Raw genomic sequence first — 25,720 nt, forward strand, 5'->3', positions numbered from 1 at the left:
ACTTCCTTTTTTTGTTGTTGGCGTGAACAAGTCTTTAAGACTTGTGTGCTCTGCTGAGCCATGACTCGGTTCCTTGAGTCTGTTCCATGAGTCGGGTCCTTGACTGTTCCTTGACTCTGTTCCTTGAGTCGGTTCTGCCTCTACCTGGTTGTCACGATCTTCTATACCATACCTGCCATAAATATGATACTGATACAATACCATAAAAACAGTATACCATAAATACAATGCTGGTATATTTATCTATAATAATAACATAAATATCTGTATGGTTCACTTTTTAATAACTTTTTCAACACTTAACAAATGGCAGTAATATTAGTATTAGCCTACAAGTTATTAATGAAACTACATGGAGCCATCATAGCATTGATTATCACGATGAGGCCGTTAGTCTGTATCTGACCAGAGGATACAGAGTTCATCAGGATGAGCAGCTGGAGAGTTACACAACTTTACAGACTGAACTTAAACATTTCACTTCTGGCATCTTTTTGTATTTTTATTTTTAAAGCCAAAAATTCCGCCACTTAACGGCCCTCTCTGTGAGCGCTGCGCAGTACGTGCATACAGCTTGACACGGAGCAGCGCGTGCGCTCTGATCCCGCTCTCTTTTAATGAAGTATCGATACAAAAAATATGCTAAATCACATCGCTCTTAACGTACGGGTACTTTGTTAGTATCGCTACACCGTGCAGCGTGACAGCAGCAGATGTAGCGGACTAACATCAAGCGAACCTAAACCACCAAACGCTGAAGACATCTTGACGCTGATTGGCCGAGACAAGTCCCTCAAAGATGTTTTATTGCGAAGAGCACCACTTCACATTTTCTCCGAGTCCCACTCCAATCTCATTAAAAAAAAATTGCTCCCGTAGCTGTGCCTCTGGTGTTTGAATGATTGTTACTGCTGATGTGCAGGTGGAAGCTTAGCTTCTCCCATCAGTGTATTAACGTGTGGGAATGTGTGAATGATGTCATGGAGCATTAAAGCACTTTTACAGGTGGAGGTCCATTCACCATTTGGTTGCAGATTGACCATAAGGCTGAGGATCTGTACAGCTGCTGCACTTCTAACAGTTGCATCATCCGATTGTTACTGCATTAGTTTTCCTTTTTGTGAACTTTTTTCTCCGTTTATGCCTCTTAACCCTTGTGTTGCCTTAGGGTCATTTTGACCCGAATCAATATTACACCCTCCCCCCGCCTTTGGGTCATTTTGACCCGATTCAATGTTTCACCCTCCTGTTACCTTTATATTTACTAACATTTTACCCTTTGGGTTCAATTTGACGCCAGCAATTAAAACCTCCAGAAAATTATTAGAATTAATATTGTTTTCCAAGTTTAAGTGTGAGGCACTTTATGTTTGTTTGTTGACTACCGAAAGAACACAGACATTAAACATTGAATGGGGTCAAATTAATCCTAAGGCGGGGGGAGGGTGTAATATTGATTCGGGTCAAAATGACCCTAAGGCAACACAAGGGTTAACATTATATTTTAGGACTGTACATCCTCATGACGGGACTGGCTTTCCTTCAAATTTGGGACAAATGTCCACAAAATGGAGGTCAAAGGTTACTGAGCTCACAACAAAACACATTTTGGGCCATAAACTAAGAGTTCATATGAACATATGACAATTTCACACAAATGCCTAATGGGATAAAATGATCAGGTGATGATGTTTTGTTCAGGATTGATGAAAGTTGACGGAGCATGCAACCTCCAGGCGGTAATTTTGCACTTGTTTCACCCGTTAGAATTATTAATAAAATCCACATCTGTGGATATTGAATACTCCTACAGTTCAGCATTTGGCCTAAAAAACAATGTTAGCATTAGAGTTAAATACAAATGTCCCTTTCAATTAAACAATTCAACTTTGTTGTCAAAATGAGCCTTTGTAATTTGTCCAATCGACTGCCACCAAGAAGCAAAATATATGTAAAGTTAAGTTTGAACAATAAGCCCCTAAAGCAAAAATTATTCAAACTGTAGTTTGTCTCCTTTGGTCCTCGTTTCAGGTGCTTCACATCATTAAAAGTGTGCGTCTCCTAAAACGGGTCCTGTTCGTTCCTAAATTAAACACATTTCTATAAAAAGGGAATTTACTGTATAAAATCTTTTGACATCAGTATATAGTCTTTATTTTTAAATTAAATCATTGAGAATTTGTATTCTTGGTTAGAAGCTTTTTATTGGTTACAATAACTCATGGCAACATATCAGTATCACCAAGCCACTGTACAAATACAAAAAAAAGGTCTGGTGTGAAAAAGACTATAAAAATTATTCCATAACAAGTGATTATAAATTCACACAACAGCACTGAATTATCATGGCACCAAGTCCCTGGTCTTTACTGGCTTAAAACAATAAATAAAATCAAAACATCAGAACAGTAGGTTGTAGGGCAGTGCATCATGTTGTGATGGTGCTGTGGTGGTGATCATGTGACAATCAATACAAGTGGCCGGGTGTCATTGAACCAGCAACTTTCCATTTCTTACATCAAGATATTCAATTAGGAGAATCGTGCAAACGCGGCCATCAAAATACTGCCTGAACTTGTGCAGCAGCAGCAAGCAACATTTTCACATCTGCTCTTTGAAGTTAAACGTTGGCACTGTGGGTGGCGAATGGCGACTTACACCGAGCGCCAACTAAAAGAGAGAAGAAAAAAAAACTACTGCCAAACAAACTCCAAGGATTTAAAGAAGTCACAGATCTTGGTACTTGAGACAATACTGGAAATGCAGCAAATGTCGACATTTCGTAACGCCACAGAAGTTGAGTCAACAGCTCCAAATCAGTTGTATAGTTAAAAGAATAAACTGGAGGAGACTTCAGGCAAATACAACATAATGTGAAAGTAAATGAAGTCAAGCACCTGTTTGATTAGTGAGTGAACTGCTCAGGCACGTGGAAGTGTTACTATTCCAGGTTCCAGCTGCGAATACTGCTGAATTACACAGCGAGGAAATGGTTGCCTGCTGCACATCACTGTCTGAAATAAACAATCCCATTTTCAGCTACTAAGGGCAATGGTGTACATTTTTTCTTCTTCCACTTTTACACAGCTCATAATGTCCTAAAATAACAGGGTGGTTATTATTTGAATAGTTTAGCATTTTGGGAAAACATGCTTATTTCGCTTCTGGAGGAGCATTGGGGAAGATGCCACTTTCATTTCTGTCCATTAGCAAATAACATAAAGGCTGCTGCCAGCTAGCTTAGCATAAAGAGTGGAAAGGGAGGAGAACACCTAGCATGGCTGGCCGCGAGCAACAACGTCTGCCTAGCCGCGTCTCTCGCACCCAAATGTCCCAGTGAATATGTACAAAAACGTGTACAAATACTTATTCACCATTCACAGGGTGGGCTGTGTGCCTGACCAGTTGCCAGGCAACAGACATAATTGGCAGTTTTTGTTTCACAAATAAGAATTGACCATTAGTGGGCTTCAGGCAGAGCTAGGCAGTCTTTGTGCTAAGCTAACAGGCTGCTGGTTGAGGCCTAATATTCAAACAGACAGACACGAGTGTGACGCGACTCGACTTAACTGCCAGAAAGCAAACACTTCCCAAAATGTCAGACTATTCCTTTAAATACATTTCATCTTTATCTGGGGACACATGGACATCTGACGTTTGCTGACTGACTTCAGTCTAAAAAGAAATTTTAACTTAAAACAAACAACCATCTTCAGATATAAGCAGTACACCGGTTTGGTCAGACAGACTGGGTATAAAATCAAACTGATGCGACTTTAATTGATGATATGGAGAAAGCTGGCACTTGAGTAGTGAGCAAACTTTTTTTTTCTTCTTCTATTTTTTGTCACTGACTAGTTTTCAGTTCACAGCTCAGAGTCTGTGGATAACATTGGCACAAATAAGGAAGTAACACTTAGATCTATATGTTACCCTCATACATCAGCAAACAACCCCTCCTCATCCCCCTCCCCCCCACACACACTGATATGAAATGCATATCACATCCTACACACCTCAAAGATATTCTCAGACTAAAAACTATAACTGTTATTTTTAACATTCTCTCAAAATGGATCAATTAATGCAAAGCCAGGTAGAAGCAGCTAAAAATTTAAGAACGTAAAAAGGTAACTAGAATCACGGTAGGCCAGAGGGGTTTCATTGTCGCCGATTGAACCTAAATAAATACTACAGTGGTAGTGTGCGGTGGTAGTCGTAGAAAGCAGAATAGTATAAAATCTTTAAGAAGCAGGATGGCGCTGCATGTGCTTGCGTGGTTTTCTGTAAGCATGCTTTTTAGTGTTCACGAGTATCAGAATGTGCTTCTATTGAAGAAGAAAAAATGCAATCTCTCTTATTGATCAATGTGTAAAAAGGAATAGTAAGAGGATTTTTAAAAAACTTTTGTCGATGCTAGTATTACCTTCTATTATGAATGGTATCGTAAGGCAGAATGGAGACAATAGTGCCACATCTCACAGGAGCACAAACCCTCCTTTATCCAGCCCATGTGGGTCAAATGTATATATTCAGATAGGCACCCGAAACAGCCGATGGATAGGTCCAACTCACATACATTGTGTATTTTCTTTTTTAATTAAGCCTTTAGAGGAACCAAAGTAATGGAAGATGTGCGATGAGAAAATACTCAAAATCAGACAGCACTTCTATGAGTAAATAAGTCACATGTGTTCAATGTTTTACATTTGTACTACAGTGTGTTAGTGCATGTCTAGCTCTCTACTAAGTGAACATTTCTGTCTACCAAGTGTACTTTCTTCACAAGCAATATTTAAAAGTTCATAACATGTTTTTGGTGCTGAAAAAAAGAAAGTGTTAAAACACTTAAAAAAAAAAAAAAGACATTTAATAAAAAGCTTGTGGTGGCACCGGTGTGATTTTGGAGCAGCGAACATGATTTCAGCTCCATGCAGTCGCTCGGTTCACACCTTGACGACGAAGAGGACTCATTGATCCTTCGCTTTGAGAAGAAGAAAAAAAAAGAAGATACAAATGACATGGCGAGATCTGACGGACATCTTTTCTCGAGTCCTCAGGCCTCTTACAGAGTCACTGCTGTCTTGTATGGTCCTTTAAATGTCCTCGCGCAACGACAGGCCGCTCTACCATTTGTCCTGACAGGCCTCAGCACCATGACAGGCTCACAGGTAGAAGACGGCTTCTGCTTGAGGAGAACACATCTCTCTTTGCGACGCCCTTCTCTCCATCAGTGTCATTTGTACGGGCAACTCGACATGCTCGTCTCAAAAAGTAGATTCTATAGGCCACAGCTGACGGGTGATATGATGCAAAGCCATTATTTAAGACTGTTGGGTTATCGATCATATCACACAGCTGTTTGCATGGAATTTATGTGGTTTTCAGATATTCCGCATCTGAGGATTTGAAACCACAATCCATAAGTAGAGGTCAAGGCAGGGCCTCCAGTTAAATAGTTTTCTATCTTAGCTTAAAATTCACGTTTCCACTTTGGAACGGAAACCTCATGAATCCAGACTAAAAACATCCCGTGTTGGTTTTGAAGCGTGCTCTCTAATCATTAATCACTCTAATAAAAGACTGGTGAGGAATGCCATGGGCCGTGTTGTCATTCACTTGGATTTTCAGATTCGGGATGCATGAAATGCGTTTGCAGCCTGTACAATAATACACAGATACAGATGAGGAAGGTGAGTTTAGCTGGGCCAAAGTATATTTTTGGAAATTGTTTTTGTGTATTTGCTAAATCTTCTCTCGTTGCTGGAGAAGTGGGCTTTATTTAACAGAAATATTATAAAAATGAAAGGAGGCTTTTTAGGTTAAATTATGATACGTTACTGTGGCTAAATTGTCGGACACTCAATCTGGTACTCACACAGGATAAAATACGTGTTTCTGGCAAGTAGTAATGTGAATATATACAGTAGAAATAAAACATAAACTCCTCAAAATCATAAAAAGAAAATCTCCAAGGGTGGGAAATAAACTACAAAAATATATACATAGACATTATATATGCATATATTATGCATATATACACACATAATGCTATACATATATACATTTACATATTACACACAGACACTCATCTAGTTTGTTGTTTGTCACGGTAAAAGATTCTCTTCATCGCGGCCTAGAAGAGAATTGGTAGAGGGGCGATATCTTTTTCAGTTTTTCTTAACTCATCTCTTTCTTTATTTCTGATTGGACAATTCTACTGAAAGGTTCTTAATTATGTTTCTGTGTGATGGCTGGGTGAAAAATACGTCACTTGGACAGGTAGAAATAGTTGGTACTTTCTCACAGGCGGGCAGGTCACCAGCAGTGAGGAGAACTCGGGGGTGAGTTGAGAGGATTTCGGCTGCCAGAGTGCACCCCTCAGGTCCAGCCCAGCAGATGAGTTGGGATATGTGGGGTGGGGTTGCGGGGAGCAAGTTGGAGGGCAGTGATCGAGTACAACAAGGAAGAGATTTGTTTAGTTCCAGATCCGCAGGAAACTGTCCCAAGAGCCGGTGGCCACGGCCATGCCATCTTCCGTCACCCCTAAGCAGCTTACTCTGTTGTCGTGGCCAGCTAGGACACCTGGCGGTCAGAGAAAACAAACTAGTCAAAGGTTGGTCACTTTAAATCAGCAACACAGTCCGTGATCACACGGCAGGTTTTATGTTCAGTTTCAACCTGCTACTCATTTGTCTGTTCATATCTATTCTAGGACGCAATTTAAGCTCCATTTAAGAGTTAAATCTTTTGGTAAATTACTCGATTTGCTATTGATTAAATCAAAATTTGTCACGCCCGAAATATTCCCATTCCTAATATGAACAAGAAAACAATGGTTGGCTCATCTGCCCCCCCAAGATAAATACATTTGAAATGACCAGACTACGGGCATCATTTACCTGCACGTTCGCCTTTCAGAGTGTCCCAGACGTTGCAGTTGAAGTCATCGTAGCCGGCCAGGAGCAGGCGGCCACTCTTGGAGAAGGACACAGAGGTGATGCCGCAGATGATGGTGTCATGGCTGTACATCATCAGCTCCTGGTCGGCACGCAGGTCAAACAGCCTGCAGGTGGCGTCGTCTGAGCCCGTGCCAAAGGCATTTCCATTGGGGAAAAACTGCGGGAAAAAACAAAATCTAAATCAAGCAGTCAAGACAGCGTCGTTAAATCATTATGTTACGATTACGTCTCGAGGGCCAGAGCTTCTGGTTAGAGGCTTTCTTTATAGAAGCACCTTGTTTTTCCTCAGAGCCTTACTAAGGCCTATATATATATATAAGGATAATTTGACATTTGGAATACTGCAGAGGCAGGACAATGATGACCAATAACTGGACTAATGAAATGTATTCATATTGTCACACATCCACAAATTTAGATGACTCAAATATTTTTTTAAAGCAATAGTAATCTTGCTTGTTGGACAAACAAACTAAAAAAGATTTAGTGAGTTTGAATCTGTAAATTACAAAGTATAGACAAACCTCTGCAACTTAGCAGTATTTTATTAGTTGCTTCGAATAATATCTTCCAATTCTCTTTTAATAGTTTAGTTTTCTTTTTTGAGAAAATTGGCTTTACACAGGAATAATCCCTTTTATATATTTCAATCTATGCAAGACATTCTGGGTGGTTCGCAACTTCTACTGAAACAGAGAAATCTGCTACTTGGAAAAGCTCAAAACAGTTAAGTGAACAAAAATGTATTATTAAGGAGAACTGAGGAACCCAGAAAAAAAGAAGCACATATTGGCATGATTGATCATAAATCAGCAGTTCTCGATTCATTCATCCAATGTTTACTGAGGCGAGATTCCTCCTATAAGCCTTTCCAGGTTTTTTTTTTAAATCTCACATGTACGACTTGCATGTCTGCTGCTTTGTTTTATTATGCAAACAAATAAAGCTAAAATCTCTGTACACTCTTCCTGTAGAGAGAGAGAGAGAAAGAGAAAGCGACAGAGACAGAGAGCTTGGGAGCAAGTGTGTGTGTGTGCGCGTGTGCGTGCATGTGTGCGTGTTCAGTACTCACAGTGACGGCGTTGATGTCGGACACATGGCCGGCGAAGGACTGTCTGCACATGCCATCACGAATGTCCCACAGCTTGGAGGTGGCGTCACAAGCTCCGGACACAAAGGTCTTTAAGTCCGGGCTCAGAGACAAACTCATCACATCGCCTGTGTGGCCGGTGAAGGTGATGGCCTGCTGGCCCGTCTCTATGTCCCACAATGCACTGCAAAAGAAGAGGTAGTGGTTAGGCATGAGTGTCCAGAGATAATACATTATTTTACATAAACTGCTCAAAGACAACACATACACATACTATAAGGCATACTAGCTCCAATAAAACAGAATTCTGATTCATGTGAATTATTAAAATTTTAGTGCAAGGAATTTGTCAATATGCATCTTTATACAACTCTGTAGAATGATGACTGACAATATATTCTGCGGTAAGACAGTGATGGATATAGGAGTGGAACTTTTTGACATGAAGCCTCTTCAGTCTACTGTGTAGCATTATAATAACAATAGTTATATCATATAAAGAGCTTTCTATTCTTTAAGCTGTGCAGGTGACAGCAGAGGGTCAGTACTCACCAGGTGGTGTCTCCGGAGCTGGTCAGTATCTGGTTGTCATCCAAGAAACGACAGCAGGACAAGTAACCTGGAGGTAAACAGCAGCAACATCAGATAAGGTGCGCTCTGTCCCGTATTGTCAGGCACTTTCCTCGTCACCTAATCACATGCTGGACTACCACAGCTGAATGTTTACTGCTGTGCTAGTCCTTCGCAATGTTGCCTCATACAAGTTTTAAATCAGCAGTGGTATCCTTTCCTCCACCCTCATCCATATCCTGTAACTTTAAAAAAAAAGTAAACAGTCGAGTTGCAATGGGCCTGTTCCTCCAGCATTACAGCCCTGTGGTAGGAAACAGGCTCTACAGTGGCTCGAGGATAGTGGCCAATTCCTGACCATGATAAAATAGTACCAATCGGACTAATTATATCCACTGTAAGCAAAGTTCTACTCTATATCATGCTTGCATTGCAGGGAAAAACAAAAAACAAACACAGATATCTGCAAGGGATATGTGAAATTAACACTTGAAGAAGATACGTACGTCAAGAAACAATAAGCCTTTGAATACGCATGAGATCCAGTGGAAAATAACAGCTTGTGGAGCTTGCCATTGTTTAACTTATTGAACGAGCCAAAATGTCTACACTCAATATCTAAAATTACACTGTGGGGAAAAAAGGAACTGTCAAATTTACTTAGTTTAGTTAACAAGAACAATTTTCAGGGTTACTGGTTCAGCTTTCTTCTTCATATTATGTCTTGGCTGGCCCTGTGTCTACCTGTGTGTCCGGGTAGCTCTCGGGTGACGCGCACGTTGCCCTCTCGGGTCTTCAGGCTGTATATAGAGCAGATGTTGTCCAGGCCTCCACAGGCCACATAGTTCCCAGAGGGGGCGTAGGCGCACGTCATCACCCAGGAAGAACGCAGCGGGATGGCATGCATCTGAGGACGAGGAGAGTCGGGAGTCATTTATTTACTTAACACAATAAAGGAAATAACGTTGAGCTAAAAAAAAAAGCTTAATTTATGTGTTGTAATCTAAAATCATAATGATACTGTTCAATCATCAGTGGCCAATGGAAAATCCTGCCACTTTTTCTTCGTACTTCAGAAGAAATTAAAGGAGGCCTTCTTACCACCGTCTGGGTGGTACTGTTGCCAAAGAGGCCAAAAACCAACATGCTCACGTAATCATATCATGAAAGATTACATCATTATGCGATATGAACTGAATATTAAGTGCAAGAAGACAGTGCAAGACAGTCGGGGGTAGTTTGTTCCTCTGCTCATCTCCATATCGTTTATGTATTAGAGGTTCAGATGGCAGGCGCAGATTTATAAAAAATTAAATAAAGGCCAGAGTGATATTTTGGAAAGTGGGCATCGAACTGAACTTTTTTTTACATTTCTGTGTTTACTTTCACTATTTTTCCAGCCAGATTATTAATTATAGGAATATATAAAGAACTTACAGGCAGCCAGAGAGTGGCTATTTGGATGTTGTACTGTGTTTAAGTGAGCCTGTGCATTAATTACAGCCTGCAGTCTAAAAGCAACATTTGGACAGTTGATATCGGCTCATCAAAGAATCTCCCCAAGAGGACGGTCAGTGAAGTCTGACAGGAGCAGCACATTACTGCCAGCCGAACACTTCTAAATGTACTTCAACTGTTGTCGTACATATTATATATCCTACCATTGATAATCAATAACCGCACCTTATTTGTGGTGTAGCTGTCCCAGATGATCAGCTTTCCATCTTGCGAGGCACTAACAAGTAATCTGGAAAAAAAAGTTAACAGCAGCATGACGCATGGTGCACACGTTAGAAAAATAAGAACCACAAGGTACATGCACCTTGATAATTAATAGCAATGAGAGCCAGCAGCCACCAAACAGAATACTGTGCTATACCGTCTGAATAAGGATAAGGTGCTCTGTCAAAAAGCATTCAGCGTGAGCTCCCTACACTTCTCTACCAATCCCCCATTTCCCGCCATGTTGCTTCTTCCTCCCCCTCCTCGTGCAGAAGTCTCCTCATACAGGGAAGCCACTTTTAATGTCCCACGCCATGTAATATTCATTACCCCAGTTATGTAAAAGTCCTACTGTCGAGTGGGAGGCTGAAGCCTGAGGAGTAGGAAAAGCACTAGAAGGAAGCTGGGGTGGGGCAGCAAGAAGGGACATCACATAGTATTTGCAGAGAGGGTGGTGGAAGTAGAAATAGACCATAGAGAATTAGAGTTATAGGTGGTACAGATGCCAAAACAGCTGGAACTCCTCTCTCCCTGACTGGGTGTCGCTGCCAATCCAGGGACAGGAAGTGGTTTAATGGTGCTATGCTACAATCAAGTGGAGAGCCATTACGCTAAAATGTCAGTGAATGTATACAAAATAAACACTGGGGCCTCCTGCAGGGTCACCCAGAGGGTGCACGCGCGCACGCACGCACACACACAACAGAACAGTCACGTAACAGACAATGACAAATCCACTGCAGGCAATACCAGTAGGTTCTACAAAAAAAAGAAATAATTTGCTTAAACACACAAGTGTGTGATCTATGATTCTAAAAATCTACAAAACATTACCATAAAAACAAAACTACTTTTTGTCGATGCCATCTTCCAGCTAAAAAAAAATTTATGGATAAAGACCGGTGCCCTTCATGCATAATATTGGGAAAATATTATTATTGGTGCTGAGGAACTTCAGCAAACGGTTAAAAAAGCAGTTTGTAAATTCTAAATTGACAACTCGATGCGAACGAGCACATTTGCAGTCCAATCTGGACAGGAGGATATATTGTGATCATAACATTAAAAAAATTAAAAAAGATGGCTGAGAGCTTACAAACTGCATCTTTAACTAAATATTCAATAAGCCATAATGGTTGACTGTGCCCAGCTAATATCATTACTGTGCTCAAAGTGAGGGCCTAAAACAGTGCTAGCACTTAGATGCACAGTAGTAGTGGAGGTGACAGTAGTGACATTCAGTTATGGTGGTATTAGTCATATTAGTAGAATAGTAGTAGTAGTGGTGGTAGTAGTAGTAGTGGTGATACTGGTAGTTGTAAAGCCCCACACCTGGCACTGCCATCACTGCCCCAGTGCATTGCATTGGGAGACAGATGGACAGAGAGAAAGATAAAAGGTGACACAAACATATTAAAAACACAAAATATAATAATGCCAGTCATAACAAGTTGGGAACCCCTACATCTTCGGCATTTGTACCAGTATATATTTGCAGTGAGAGTTGGTAGTTAGTTCCAATATGCTGCCATAACTATAGTTAAGCGACACTATATAGCCTAGATATCGACAGTCAAGCTGGTGGTATTGCAAATAATGCAAGAGATTAAGTGTTAAGTCAATTTTCCAAGAAAGAGATCAAGCCAGACTGGTGATTTTATAGTGACAGGTTCTGCTATGTGACTGAAGGTGTGTCCATGTTTCCCTGGACCTGAAACCAGCCATACTGCTCTAGTGCCAACAGTAGCCATGCTTAAACTGCCAGTCTAAAAAACTCAATTGTCTCTTAGCACTGACAGAAATTTACACTGGCTCACGGGAAAAATGACCTTCAAAGTTCAAACAATGCTGATAAAATTCGAAAACAAAATGGACTAAAAGGTGGTGATCATAGTTAGCATCCCTTTGTGTTGCCACCGTAGGTTAATTAATGAGAACTACTTCCAAGTTCGCTTCAGTGTTTTTAGGGATAAAATAAAGACTATTTTGAATGGAAAACACCAAGCAAGTAACCTCCACATAGCCAACAAGAAAATGATATACTCTACTAGACATTTAAAAGAAGTTGAAGATGAACTGAGGGTGTAAAATCATTCTCTTCTTTCAGGCCTCAAACACACAATAAAAACATAAAATCTGACCAAGAAGACAACAAATAAATCGTATAAAAAAGGTAAATTGCCTATTCTGCTCTAACTAATAATTGGGCCGTCTTTAAAATTACTACTCTACCTGGAGTCGCTCCCCCAGTGCATTGCATAGATCTTGGCCAGGTGGCCCCTGAGAGTGCGTCGCGTTCGCATCTGTATCCGGCCCACTGAGTCCAGACCAGCTGTGATCTGCCAAAACACAGGAAGGAGCGTCAGCAGTGTGACTCAAGGCCCACACACGGTTATCATCACACACACACCCTCGACTGGGCGCCAGCTGAGGCAGCAGAAACAGACAATCATTCAACAATGGCAAAGGATAGTAGCCTATATTTAGGTATAATGTATTAATATGAATGCTGTGTATGTAAATAAAGAATGCCTGAGGATTTTCTAATGTCCATTTGAAAACTTGTACCTTGATTAGCAACTGACGTACACCGACGGAAGTCTGTAAATATGTGTTTGCGGATGTATTTTTTAAAGATATTCATTCACAAGTGAGATGGCCTGACCCAACTTCAGTCCACATGTGGCTTAAACTACTACAGCATTTTACAGAATACATTACTAGCTAATGCGACAAAGCTTAATGCATCTAATCAGCTCACCCGAGCGTTGTGCCTTGTGAAAATATGCAACCTAAATTTGTTATACAGATGTATTTCATATTCTTAATTGTTTGGGCCATTCAGAGTAACATTACATGTCTTGAACACATTCTTTGACAAAATACAGTACCATGACAATCAGGAAAATCCACCGCTGATTGTTTACACTATTCTATACGTGGAGAGCAAGTCTTACCTGTGACAGAGTGGAGTCACTACAGGCTTTCCTGGCATCCTGCAAGACAACAAAAACACGATGATCCTGTTGCGCAGACAAACGATGCAAAAATAGACAAACTTAAATATATATGGAATATTTACTTCTAAATAAGAATCTAAACAAGTGCCATAAATTATTGCTCATCAGTAGGGTTGGATACCGAAATCCTGTGCCAATATGGCACCCGGACCGAAACGCACATTTCGGTGCTTCCTTTTGGTGCCTGAGCCGATTAAAATTGAAAAAAACAATCGGAAAACAAACAAACGACACCCATCCCTACTTATCAGAGAAACATAATACCCCAATGATCACACAGCAGCAGGTGACATTTATCGATCAGTTCCCACAATACAAGTTCTGTACAAGAATGGAAGCGGTTGATTGACGAGTTATGTCGAGTGCGTCACCGCCTCATTTGAGTGAGTCACAGCTTCCAGTGAACAGACAGTGGCACTCGTGTGACATACAAACACAAGTGAACCGTAGACACACACACACACACACACATCAATGTAAACAAACACGTGCACACAAAATGTCGCCATACCCGGATCTGATTGCGTAGTTGTTCGGCTTCCTGCCGCAACTGTTCCAGCTCGCTCATTGTCCTTCTATGATTTGTTCAGGCCACACGCCGCTCCAAATACTGACAGGCCTGGGAAAACACACGTGCCTGCACACACACACACACACACTCTCTCTCTCTCTCTCTCTCGCACACACACTCACACTTTACCAGCTGACACCTGCAAGACAGAGAGACAGAAATACTATGAGTTCACCAGGCAGACAGAGAGTAAGGGATGGGAAGTCTTCCATCAGACAAACATAGGTATCCTGTATGCGTTCAGACCAAAGGTGGGGCTGGGTGGGGGCGTGGAGGGTGGCATGGCTCTTCAAACACCCCCAGTCTGGTTCAAAGGGCCATCAGAGCCAGGCTCTGACCTTTCCTGACTCAATCAGCCTTTTGTGTTGTTCATTGCGCTGTTTGTTCGGCCCGCCCCACACTTACGTGTGTGTGTGTGTGTGTGTGTGTGTGTGTGTGGACAATGGGCCGATCTGTATGATAGAGAAGATATGTGTATATATTAATCTATGGGTTGTGCGTAAATTATGTGAGGATCTATTTAAATGCGCGTCTAGGTAGGTCAGGTCGGTTTGAGCGTGCACGCATGCGTGTGCATGCGAGTTGCCACTTCCTTTACCTTGGGGAGCCTGAATGTGGGTCACAAAGCACTTGGACGCTCCTCAGAAATGTTTGGACCACACTCCCCAACCCTCTCCTCATTTTCAAGTCTGCTGTCCAGAAGTCTAACCCTCAGATTACATTTTCAGTTTCTATAATTCAACAATTACACCGAGTCCAGCCCTTCCTCTCCACAGGAAATCATGTTAACAGGAGGTTGTTTTTATTGTCATCTCATTTTTGGAGAGGCTTTATAACCATATTGCCTCAGTCACTTCTTCACGACAGAAGAAAATCTCATTTGTTTTACAAATAGCAAATAAATAACCAAGACAATTATTTGATGTTCATGCTGCTACAATTGCCTTTTAAGAAACTGAATGTGTAGAGAGCTACTCCTTCACATTCTCGGTTCACTTTGTTTGGCCGTGATGCCTCTGCTCTGCAGACACAAGAGAGCTGGCTTTGGACTGCTCATCGAGGACTCTCGTCTCAGCCAAGGAGCTCTTTGACATCAACGAGGCATCAGGGGCAGCAAGCGTTGCGATGCTTTCAGCTGCCTTAAAGTGACGTCACTCTCTCCTCCAGCTGACGCAACCCCCCTGAAGAGAGGCTCTTGGCATCAGCTCGCCTGTGATGTGGGACCGCTCGATGACTGAAATGGATTCATTAAACTCTACGCCTCTGCCACGTGACGCGGGGCGCCTTGTGGACTGCCGAAACGCCAGGTATGACCTTCTACGCTGCTAAATAGTTTGAATCAATGTTTTCAGCTTGGGGCTTGTGTGTCGTGAGAGGCAACGAAGCACACAAGAGGGATGAGGTGGAACATTGCGCATGATGGAAGATGAACATCAGTTTGGATTAAACTGGCAGCTCTAATTTTAGGCATGCCATGGCAGTGACTTGCAGGAGGGCCTCATGAATCGTCTTCGTCACGAGTGGACGATGCATTTTAGTCATTTGGAAACTCGAACAGGCCACTCATTACTGCTGAATCAGATGTAACCAACCACAGCCAATAGAGGCCGTCAACCAGGACTAGGTAAAGTCTACCTCTAACAATGTATAGACGTGAAACTCGGTGGAGCAGTGTGACTGGAATCATGCATCCAACCAGCCGGCCGAGAGCATGGCACAGGATCAGGAGTGACAAAGGCAGAGCTGTGTGTTGGGCTGCCTATTGTTTAGTACGAGGCTGCCAGCTACAGTAGATAGTGCCGCTTGGCACCACCACGGTTGGGGCTCTGAGACTGGCCAGGGGAGGCTATAACTGCTTCGTCCCTTCTGACATCAACCAACCAACATGTTCAGCCTCATGCTGGAGCTCCCAGTAGTCGCCTAACTGGGACCAAACACCCATCGTCTGCATAAGCTGTGTAGGTTGAAAATAAAAAAGGTGCGCAAAAGAGAGAAATAGACATATCGGTAAACACACTTTGAGCCTTTGCATTGCACCGATTAGGGGTTGCATAGGCGTAATTCTCTTCTTAGAATCTCACTGTACGTTATACAGATATTGTAATATGAGGCAGAGGATTGTCTTAGCTTTTTAATATCACTAGTTGGCATAAGTGTCATCTTTCCCTGGTTTCAAAAGGCTGCATTGCAGTGAATACTTGATGGTCACAATACTGATAACTATTTATCAAACATCTTATTATGAAAGAATTTTGTGAAAGCACCTATGGCCAAATATTGATAGAGGAATTTGGGGAAATATATTCTATAATATAAAATATTTACTATTCTATTTATATGACACGGCCCTAATCTATCACCAGTTAGCAATAAAAAAGTATATTTATATAAACATACATCTACAGGTAATAACATATTTATATTTATTTAATAAATAATATTGTTCACAAAAAATATAGTTACGTTCTGAATAAGAACGACTTTAGAAAAAATAAGCAACCTGACGGATAAATAAAATGAATCGTAACTGAATATCTTTATCACACGACAATTTCACTAATGTGAATAAATCAATAATTATACATTTTACACATTTGTCTTCGCAAGCATTGTTTTTAAATCTGGTTCAACTGTCAATATGTTATTATAAGAATCTTCATAATTGACTTTTAATCCAGCTTAATAATAAAGGCAAAAATGTATCCGTTTATCACATTGCCATGCAACCTTTCACTTTCACTTGTACCACTCAAGAGACAAACAGAGATCTCCTTAACTTCCCCAGAGTAAAGTCATTGTTAGTTACACACCACTATAGTCTCTGGTTCCATAATGAAGCTCGGTCACAATATATTTTTTACAGGACACACTGTCGCTTCAGTGCGCGTCACTGCTGACTCAGGGACAGTTTATGTTCTGCAGGAAAACGTACAACCATAAGACAGAGAAGTCCAAAAGTGTTCCTAGTTATTAAAACAAATTCTCATCGGATCATTACACGCAGCAGCCTATTTTGTATTTAACTTAAATGTGTCAATGATACCTTTTATTCCCTCAGGGTCACATACAGTGGAAAGTCACATCTGCCTCGATCATGAACAAATACTGGTGATCAGCGCAGCAGGAGGTGCAGGCTGTGCAGCTGCGCCCAGAGCCACAGGGGCCTGGCAACATGAAATGGTCAGGAAGTTAAGGAATTAACATTTTGAACAGGTCGAATCAAATTATCGCACAGTAGTCCACTGGCGAAACGGAAAATACCACTGTTTACAGGAAGATTTTAATATCATTCAGAATCACGTTCTATAACATGGGACACAGTTTGAATTTCACATTATAATGTTCAGAACATTTACAAAATGTATGCACTTTCTGTACATAAAGACATTTTGAGACTTTACAGTAGTTTAATACGTTTGTTGTTTAGAACAAGTCTGTTCAATTGTTACAATGCGTTTAGTCTTTGATAAATGTATGATCGACAGGCTTGTGTCCAACTAATAGAGATCTTTCGTTTTCTCTCCCTCCCTCTAAATGTTGTTACATTTGCTGACACTTATGCCGGATCTCATCTTTAGTTTCCGTCAATGCCAAGAGTCAGGAGTGTCTTTACTGGATTGGCAAGAAGCTCGTTACAGCTCCGAGTGTGAAAGTTAAATCTGAATGCAGCAAGACGGCTCCAGCTGGTATAAACTTGTCCAGGTAACCCACTGACTATTTCAAACATCCGGAGAATGGAGGAAATACCTGCTGAGAGGCCACGTCTTCCTCCTCGTCAGCTGATGTTTGTATTACATCATCCATGTGTCACGAATGAGGTAAAAGTTGTATTTTGCTTATAATGACAGTGAATGAATTTGTGACATACGTTGATCACAGGTTACACTCCCCGTACACCAGACAGTTACAGAATTACATATATGCAGTCACAAAACAGTTTCGCCCAAACAGGCCCATAGTGACATCCTTAATCTGAAGTGAACCTTGACCCTTTTACGAGAAAAGCTGAGATGTTCTGCTTGTGTATAATGGGTGTCGTTATTATTTCACTGTTACCGCAGGTTAGTTTCTCTGAGGTTGGGTGTATGTTTAGTAGCTTACAGCTGTACAAATAGGAAATGCATGAAGATACAGTATAGTATAGTAGTAGGTGGTGTAGTTGACCGTGTCATAATATCAAATATGGGGCAATCGTCTGCAAAGTCACTTAACATATTAAATGCATGTCCGCTGTAGTCTGATCAATACATGTAAAACAAAAGTTTTATTAATTACAATTTGTTTAGAATATAATTTTGAGAGAACAGAATTTTCCACAATCAAATAAAAGTTAAATTATTTGGCTGTTCTGAATATTTTATTCACCCACTCCCTACGCATCAGACAAACAATATCATTATTGTGAGGACAATATATTCTTTCATTTAGCAAATTACTTGTAAATGTCTTCAGTGTTGTCTTTTCCTGACTGTAGGGCTCAAACTAACTTTATTTTCATTCATCAGATGATTTTTTTGCAAATCAATGTACTACTTATTTAGAATGAGTAAGTAAATCACAATTTCACAGAGCCCCCAGTGACGTCTACGAATGGCTTGTTTTGCCCATATTTTAAATTCACAATGACACAAGACTGATACATGTAACAAACTGTCCATTTGAGAGGCTGAAACTGGAGAAGACTTGGAATTTCAGATGGATCCTTGAAATTTAAGAGATTCTAAAAAATTAAGAGATTTTCTGTGGATCAATGAACTAATTTATTAATTCATCTTGAATTATTATTTGTATTTGACCATTCTAAATTAACAGTGTAGGTTATATATATTAGTTACTTTCATTTTTTTTTCAAATGATAATTTTAGACAACCATAATCTTTGAGTTTAATAGGTCACCATGCAAGAGAGCACTACTAAAGCCTGTAGGTGTGTTCTCACCATCCCGAAAAAGCTGCAGATTGACAACAACCATGATTAAAAACTAACTTCCTCCAGTTTGTCATACATCAGTCAACAACAACCCACTGAGCTGATTTATTATGTTGACTGTCAACAGCAAAGAAAGGAAACCATCATTTACATCTTATGGAAAAATACGGCCCATAAGGTGGCGAAATTAAAACTCATCAACCATGTTTACTAAATGATCTTCGTCGACTACGTTTCCGATACAAGCAACACATTGCACGAGCCTCGCGCGCCCCGTCACGCTACCAGTTGCCGCTTGGATGAAGGCGCACTGACATGTATATTTAATGGAAAGAAGAAAAAAAGAAGCTGCGCAGGGTTTCGTGCAACCACTAATGTGAAAGCTGATGTATAACATGGGAACAGATATTTCCTCACTCGTGAAATGTTTTGCCCCCGTAGTTCCGCGTAACAGTCGTTTGACAGCCTGTAAAAAAGGCCGCGTTTGTTTAGCAGTGAATTTTCAGATTTGCTTTGAGGGGGAGGGGGGGGGGGAACCAGCATTGAGGCAATATTAGCCTGGGAACGGTTATGTCAAGAGCTACATTGCTGCTGCAACAGACCGTATTTTAGACTCGCGGACATTTCTGTATCTCACTCCCGATATTAGACCAACTGAATCCGCCGTGAGCAAAGCAGGAAATAGCCTTAAAGCCTCCAAAATATCAAGGCAAGACTACACGTCCCTTACCTGAAACAGGATTTTTTTTTGCTGTTGGCTCTGTCCTTCCAATCCGAGTCACACCGATCCGTTTTCACACGACAACCATGGTCCCGGCTGTGAGAGAAACCGCAAAGGCAGGTGTGTTAATATGAAGAAAAAAATTAATCGGGTTAAGGGAGCATAAACGAACGCGACTCGGCTCAGATTAGACTAAAATGTTCACCAAGTAAGCTAATCACCACACCCATGAAAGTGGGAACATGGCAACAGCCTACGCTGAGGGGTGCGTGGTGGTCGATAGATCAACCTTTCGCGTTTTCTAACCAAAATAACGCGTTATAGAATATTGGTCTCAGTATATATAACTTCTTATTGAAACCAGTACTCCAAAATAATCGACGACTCTGTTTCCCTTCAGCTTGGAAATACTTATGAAACGGTTTATGTGACCTACTGGTGAAATGGTACGGTCCGTCAGCCCCCTCAACAAAAAGGAACCGAATGGGATACAGGAAACAAATGTCAGACCTGTAAAGTCTGAAGTAGTAGAAGTGATCCAAGTAGACTTCACCCTTCACCTCAGATTTGCAAAGACACCATTTAATCAATATTTACACTCTTTGATTTGGTCAAATACCAATGTAGTAAAAGAGAAAGCAGAGTCACGAATCTACTGTTACAGTGTTAAAGGCCGGAGATGAGAGGCTGGTTGTTTAATCTATAAATGTTATAATTATAAAAGGCCAGCAATTGAACTCTGGCTGAAGATAATTAGAGGTGGTAATAATGCAGCTATTCAAAACTTTTCTCTTTTCTTATGTCTATGTAAATTGATTATGGTTGGCAGGTCATATATGTCAATATTAGATTATGTGAAATTGTGATGGCATTTTCATTGATTTAATTTTATAAGCCAAACCACTGATCAACAGTTTAATCAATGAAGTAAATAAGTGTTAGTGGCAGTGATAACATATTTAGAAAAAATATAGAGCTGCAAAAATGAGTCAATAAATCACATAGTTGATCATAAGCAGTTTATCAGCAATTAATTTAATAATAATTAATTTTTGAAGCAAAAAAGCAAAACATCCCTGGTTCCAATTTCTCAAATGTAAACATGTTCTGCTTTTCTTCATGATAGTAAATATCACAATACAAAGAATATCTTTGGGTTGTGGACTGTTGATCAGAAAAAAACATTTGAAGATGTAACCATGGACTCTGGGAATACAATTATGAATTAGATTCATTATATAAGAACATAGGAATTATTTGCAGGCAGGAAATGCGTATCAAAGATAATCTAAGTGCTAAATCTAACGTAACCGACATGAAAACAAAGGGATTTACAACAGAAACAGTTTCTTCTGTTGCTACACTATTGAAACTCAACTAATTTATATTTGATACAATAACTAGAATACAGATCATTGAAGATAGACCATCCAAAATCTAAACTTAAAGCTGTAAGGTGTGGACTGTGCCAGGAGACATCTGTTCCAAGTCTCACCCCGGCACACCATGGTTGGCCTGCAGTGGGCTCATTGAAAAGGACCTCTCCATTAGGACAGGATGAATTTTTAATAGGGCCAATGAAAGGGAGCTGTGGGATAGGCTTTTCCATATCTCTGCACGAGCCACAATCAATGGAGGGAAGATGAAAGTTGCCACGCCCTTGGTTTCCTTTCGGAGTGGCATGTGGTCAGATTAAGTCTAATTGAATTCACTCACACAGCAGTAGTTTAGGTGTGTCAGACCAATTTCCCCCAAAACACATTATGAGGATTAGGTTTAGCATGATAGCAGAAACACAGGTTGTGATTGGGTTGTCATCAGTGCAGCCTGGAAATTGGTAATTTTTCAAATATAATACAATATAATATACAGCAATGTACAGTATGTGTTCATCATGTTTCCAGGATAGTTGTTCTCTCAAGATGAGAACTATAGTTTAATAATTCCTCCACACTAGCCTATAATTCACTGCAAATAGTTGAATATTAGTTAGATGATTCACACCAAATTGTGACCACAATTGAAAAGACGAGTCGTTACGTCCTCGAAATAGTTATGACAATAACGGTTTTGATGTTATTATTAACCGTACAGCATGGTGGCCGATGATACACAAACTTGTGTTTGCCTTAACTTGTTTTAGTAAAAAGTCAATTCATTACAAAATAGTGTTCAGCATTTCTGGATTACTGATTGATTTACAGGGACATACATTAAAAACATTTTTTAAATACATAAGAAGGCATCAACTCCTCTGCTCTCTGCCTCTAGTGAGCAAAAATACTGAATTCATTAGCCAGCTGAGAATCAGAGTCAAGGTGTCCAAATGCACATCCTTGGCCAATCAGGTCCCTTGGCCTATTGCTTGGCAACCAAAAGGAGAGGGAGGGAGCAAATTGAGACTGTAAAAATAGCACATCAATAGCCCGATGTCTGAAGAAAAAAGAAAAAGACACACATGTTGGTGAGGCTATAAATACCCTCCTGGAACAGGTACCATGTACAGTATCGCAACTGTATTGTTGCCTATGAAGGACACCTTTTGCATTAATGCAAATTCCGCATGGGTTGTGCAGTAATGTACAGTAGCAGTCGATAGCTGAATGAAATCATTTGAATGTTCCGGAGGGTTTAGGGCTCTAGTTACACATTATTACTGTGTATAGGAGCCTCAAAACTAACAACAGGTTGGTATTTGTAGACAACAGTTTTCTTCCTCCTACTGTTTGCCATCTGATGTTTTGCATAGATGCAAAATCACAATGGCCTTGGCTGAAATGATACATTTAAATATGTAGTATAATAATCAATAATTTGCAAGTACAAGTTTGCATGCTAGAGGGGATTTAGGGTTCAATGGCTTACATAAATAACTTGGATGATATGTAATCCTTTTCTATTATCTTATAATTACATCCGCATATTGTCACGAGACAACTCAATGAGCTGGATGCTTTATCTAGTCTTTTCATATTATCTTGTCACCACAATGTTTCTTTGTTAAAATTAGTCCTTTGTGTCACGAAGGAGTTGAGCAAAACGAGGCCACAAATAGATCTATCACGTCCAATTCAGTTTCACAGGACTGCTCAAAAATGAGCCCAATATGTGGGTGATCAAATCAAGTGGAGATAATGGGACTTCAATTTGAAGCAGCTTCTTAATGTCTATTTTTATCTGCACGCTCCCATTTTTTGTTCACATGTGGTGATGCGCCCCGACGACCCCCATGTAATACTTCCACTATATCAAAGGCAATTAAAAGGTGTACCAACAGTAGAACCGTAAAAGGCTTTATCAGGGCTGTCTTATCCAACAGACATCTCCCGGGGAGGCTGGCCGTTGCCAGGGTAAGCCTCACAAATGGCAACTGACGTCAAGAAGGTAGGAGAAATACCAGGGAGAGCCAGAGCTGTTATGCATAATGGATTATTGAAAAAAGGGCCCTCTTGAAGAGTGCAAAGTGACTTAAAATATGCGTGCCTTGCTGGGCTCGTCACCACTTCTCTCTCTCTCTCTGTGTGATGAAGAAAATAGATGTTGACTGGCACCACATGGGCTTGACTGGCCCAATTGAAATCATTCATCCTGAGTCAAACCCTGCTGATGAACTATCTATTTAAAGGACACATTGTCGTCGTCTCGATGTGAACACATTGCTGATATGAAGCCTCCAAGTAACCAAACCTTTGCATTTGGTGCTTAAATCAGAATGTCTGGCTATCAGCACTGCATCTAAACTGAAGCGAGAGAGAGAGAGAGAGCCCATGTACATTAGCTATTATTATACCCAGCAGATCCTTTGTTGGTCACGTCACAGGGATCCACAGTGACATTCACGAGTAGCTGTTCAGAGGAGATCCCTTCACACCATGTATGAGTCCAGAGCGTAACTACCAGCAGTTTGCTCTGTCCTTGTGTCAGTTTCTTGTCTAATCTCTGTGCTGTTGTTGGCTCATGAGAGACTGTCACAGCTTGGTGAAGAGCTCTAATCGTTTCTGTGATAATGCCTCTCATGTTGTGTTGGAGACCGCCCAAATTCCTCGTTGTCTCACGTCGAGAATAGAATACAAATAAAATATTGTCCACTAACGTTGAAGGGCATATAGCACAAAAAAACATGTATAACAGAAAACATGATTTATCATTACTGAAATGTTATATATCCTGTAAATTAAAAACGTAATATTTAATATTTATAAAGACTATACTGTGACTGAAAGGCATGTTTTAAAGATGCAACATTATAAATGTTTCATGTCAATCTGTATTATAATCTGATCAGAATAAAAGCACCCTTGACTCGTAAAATGTATATGAAAGAGTCAAATAACAGCAGTATGAGTAAGCCAGAAGCGTCTAGCTTTTTGTTTCAGGAGAAGCAGCAGAGGTAATGTGCAATGAGAAGAACTGAGAGTGTTTCAGTCCAGGGGAATCCCAAACCCGTCTGTAAATGTGGGACGTAACAAGCAACACAAAGCATGAGCTAACATGGTCTGGGTTTGCAAAGAGATGTAAATCAAATAAGTCATGCATGGTCAAAATAAGGAAAGGAAGTGAGGAGCAACCCTGATGTACTGATGCCACCCATTTTATATGCCTCCTCTTACAACACCACCAGATGATCATTAATTTATTATGATTGCAATGATTTTGACTTGACATTTTGGTGCGCAGCAGGTTCAGATCACAAGATAAGGCTTTGCCTCCTGAAAAACAAGCACAGCCCTTGATGCCGTGGCGCCTGATCAATTTAATGAGCTCACAAGCAGAATACCACAGTCACCACTGTTTCCTCAGTTACTGTAGTTCTACAGCGGTGGCTTCACTGTTAGTTTGGGCTCCACCCATCTCCATTTGAGCTGAAATTATGCTTTAAATTCAGATTCAAGATCTTCTTTTGATGCTTTGTTCGAATAAAATATTACAATATTACTATTTGTTGTGGTAGTGAATCATAAATGAATCCAGAGGAAACACCCGACAAGATGCAAACTAATGCACAGCAAAAACTCGCAATTTATTCAAATAATTAAAGCTTTTCTACCTTTTTCCAGTGCAGATGAGTAGCAGAGCAAGTGGGCGTTTTCTGCTTACGTCCTAAATGGCATGGATTGTGAGTCGTACAGAGAGCACAGTCGTTTCAGTTCTTCCTTTCAGCTGCGAGTGTCGATGCTGCTCGGAGGAGCAGTGAATGCAGAGAGAGAGAGAGACAGAGACAGAGCTGGAGTATGAGCTAGAGAGCTGCTGAGTGGGAGGGTGAGCATATGGGGGCCGTGGAGGATGGGAGATGGAGTAGTATTTCTATTAAAGAGACAGAGTTTATCTTTTCAATACTATAGTGACAAATATTACAGGTTAAAAATATAACATTTTAATTTATGGAAAATATTTTGTAATACTTTGTTCCAGGAAGGGTTCACTTCAGATGTGTTTGATGTCAATCGAAAGCATCTACAGTGCAGTGTAGTGCATACATCTACCTTTAAAAAGAAAATAAGGGGATACTGCTTTGCATGTATCTACAAGATACATTTGCAAGAATAATTCCTGATATTAAGGAAACTTCATTGATTCAGGGTAAAGGGGAGCTGGAGCCTTTTCCAGCATGAACTGGGTTGAAGTCATGGAAAAAGGGTGGATCATCCAAGACGAGGTCAGCTGGAGGTGAAAAATGTAAAAATGTGTAGTACATCCTATAATGCATGATAGACATATGAACCTCCTCTAAAATGAGAATCTTAAACAACAGTCCTGTTTTGCTGAGGCCATTTTGACATCTCACACTAGTAAAAGTACCAGTGTAAATAATTAAATGTATGATGGCTGAATTCCATTTGGCTGCTAGTTTCAGGGTCCTCGTATTGTGCGTGCCGGCTCACTGTCAAACTTGAATAGAACAGAGCCACCGTTAATGTTGTTAGTAACACCTGTGCTTTTCTTGCTATGATAATCAAAATACCTGATGAGAAAAAAGGCCATTGGAGGATGATGTTCCATTGAAAATATACTCACTCTCTACATTAGAACTATTACAATCATGATTGAAACTGCCTGCCAGATGATCAATGTGTATCTACTGTAGTACAATACACACCTTTATGCACTACTCCTATTGCCAAATCTAATTGTAAT

General features: G+C 40.5%; 1 protein-coding gene across 3 annotated transcripts; it reads right to left on the minus strand.

Moving 5' to 3' along the window:
* Window positions 1-2,178: 2,178 nt before the first annotated feature.
* LOC130193850 (guanine nucleotide-binding protein subunit beta-4) lies at window positions 2,179-24,738 on the minus strand. 3 transcript variants are annotated; one of them, XM_056414635.1, is made up of 11 exons: window positions 24,633-24,738; window positions 19,595-19,681; window positions 13,876-14,074; window positions 13,302-13,340; window positions 12,577-12,683; window positions 10,306-10,369; window positions 9,367-9,529; window positions 8,605-8,671; window positions 8,035-8,236; window positions 6,903-7,119; window positions 2,179-6,585 (listed from the first exon to the last, which is right to left on the minus strand). In XM_056414635.1, exons 3-11 carry the CDS (start codon window positions 13,930-13,932, stop codon window positions 6,479-6,481), a joined length of 1,023 nt encoding a protein of 340 aa, XP_056270610.1. In that variant the 5' UTR covers window positions 13,933-14,074; window positions 19,595-19,681; window positions 24,633-24,738; the 3' UTR covers window positions 2,179-6,478. The 3 variants fall into 3 exon arrangements, with proteins under 3 accessions (XP_056270610.1, XP_056270611.1, XP_056270609.1); XM_056414636.1 differs by lacking the exon at window positions 24,633-24,738 and adding an exon at window positions 16,979-17,099 and having other exon boundaries at window positions 19,595-19,781; XM_056414634.1 differs by lacking the exon at window positions 24,633-24,738 and having other exon boundaries at window positions 19,595-19,781.
* Window positions 24,739-25,720: the final 982 nt, after the last annotated feature.

Source organism: Pseudoliparis swirei, chromosome 5 (genome assembly GCF_029220125.1).
Source record: "Pseudoliparis swirei isolate HS2019 ecotype Mariana Trench chromosome 5, NWPU_hadal_v1, whole genome shotgun sequence".
Lineage (NCBI taxonomy): Eukaryota > Metazoa > Chordata > Actinopteri > Perciformes > Liparidae > Pseudoliparis > Pseudoliparis swirei.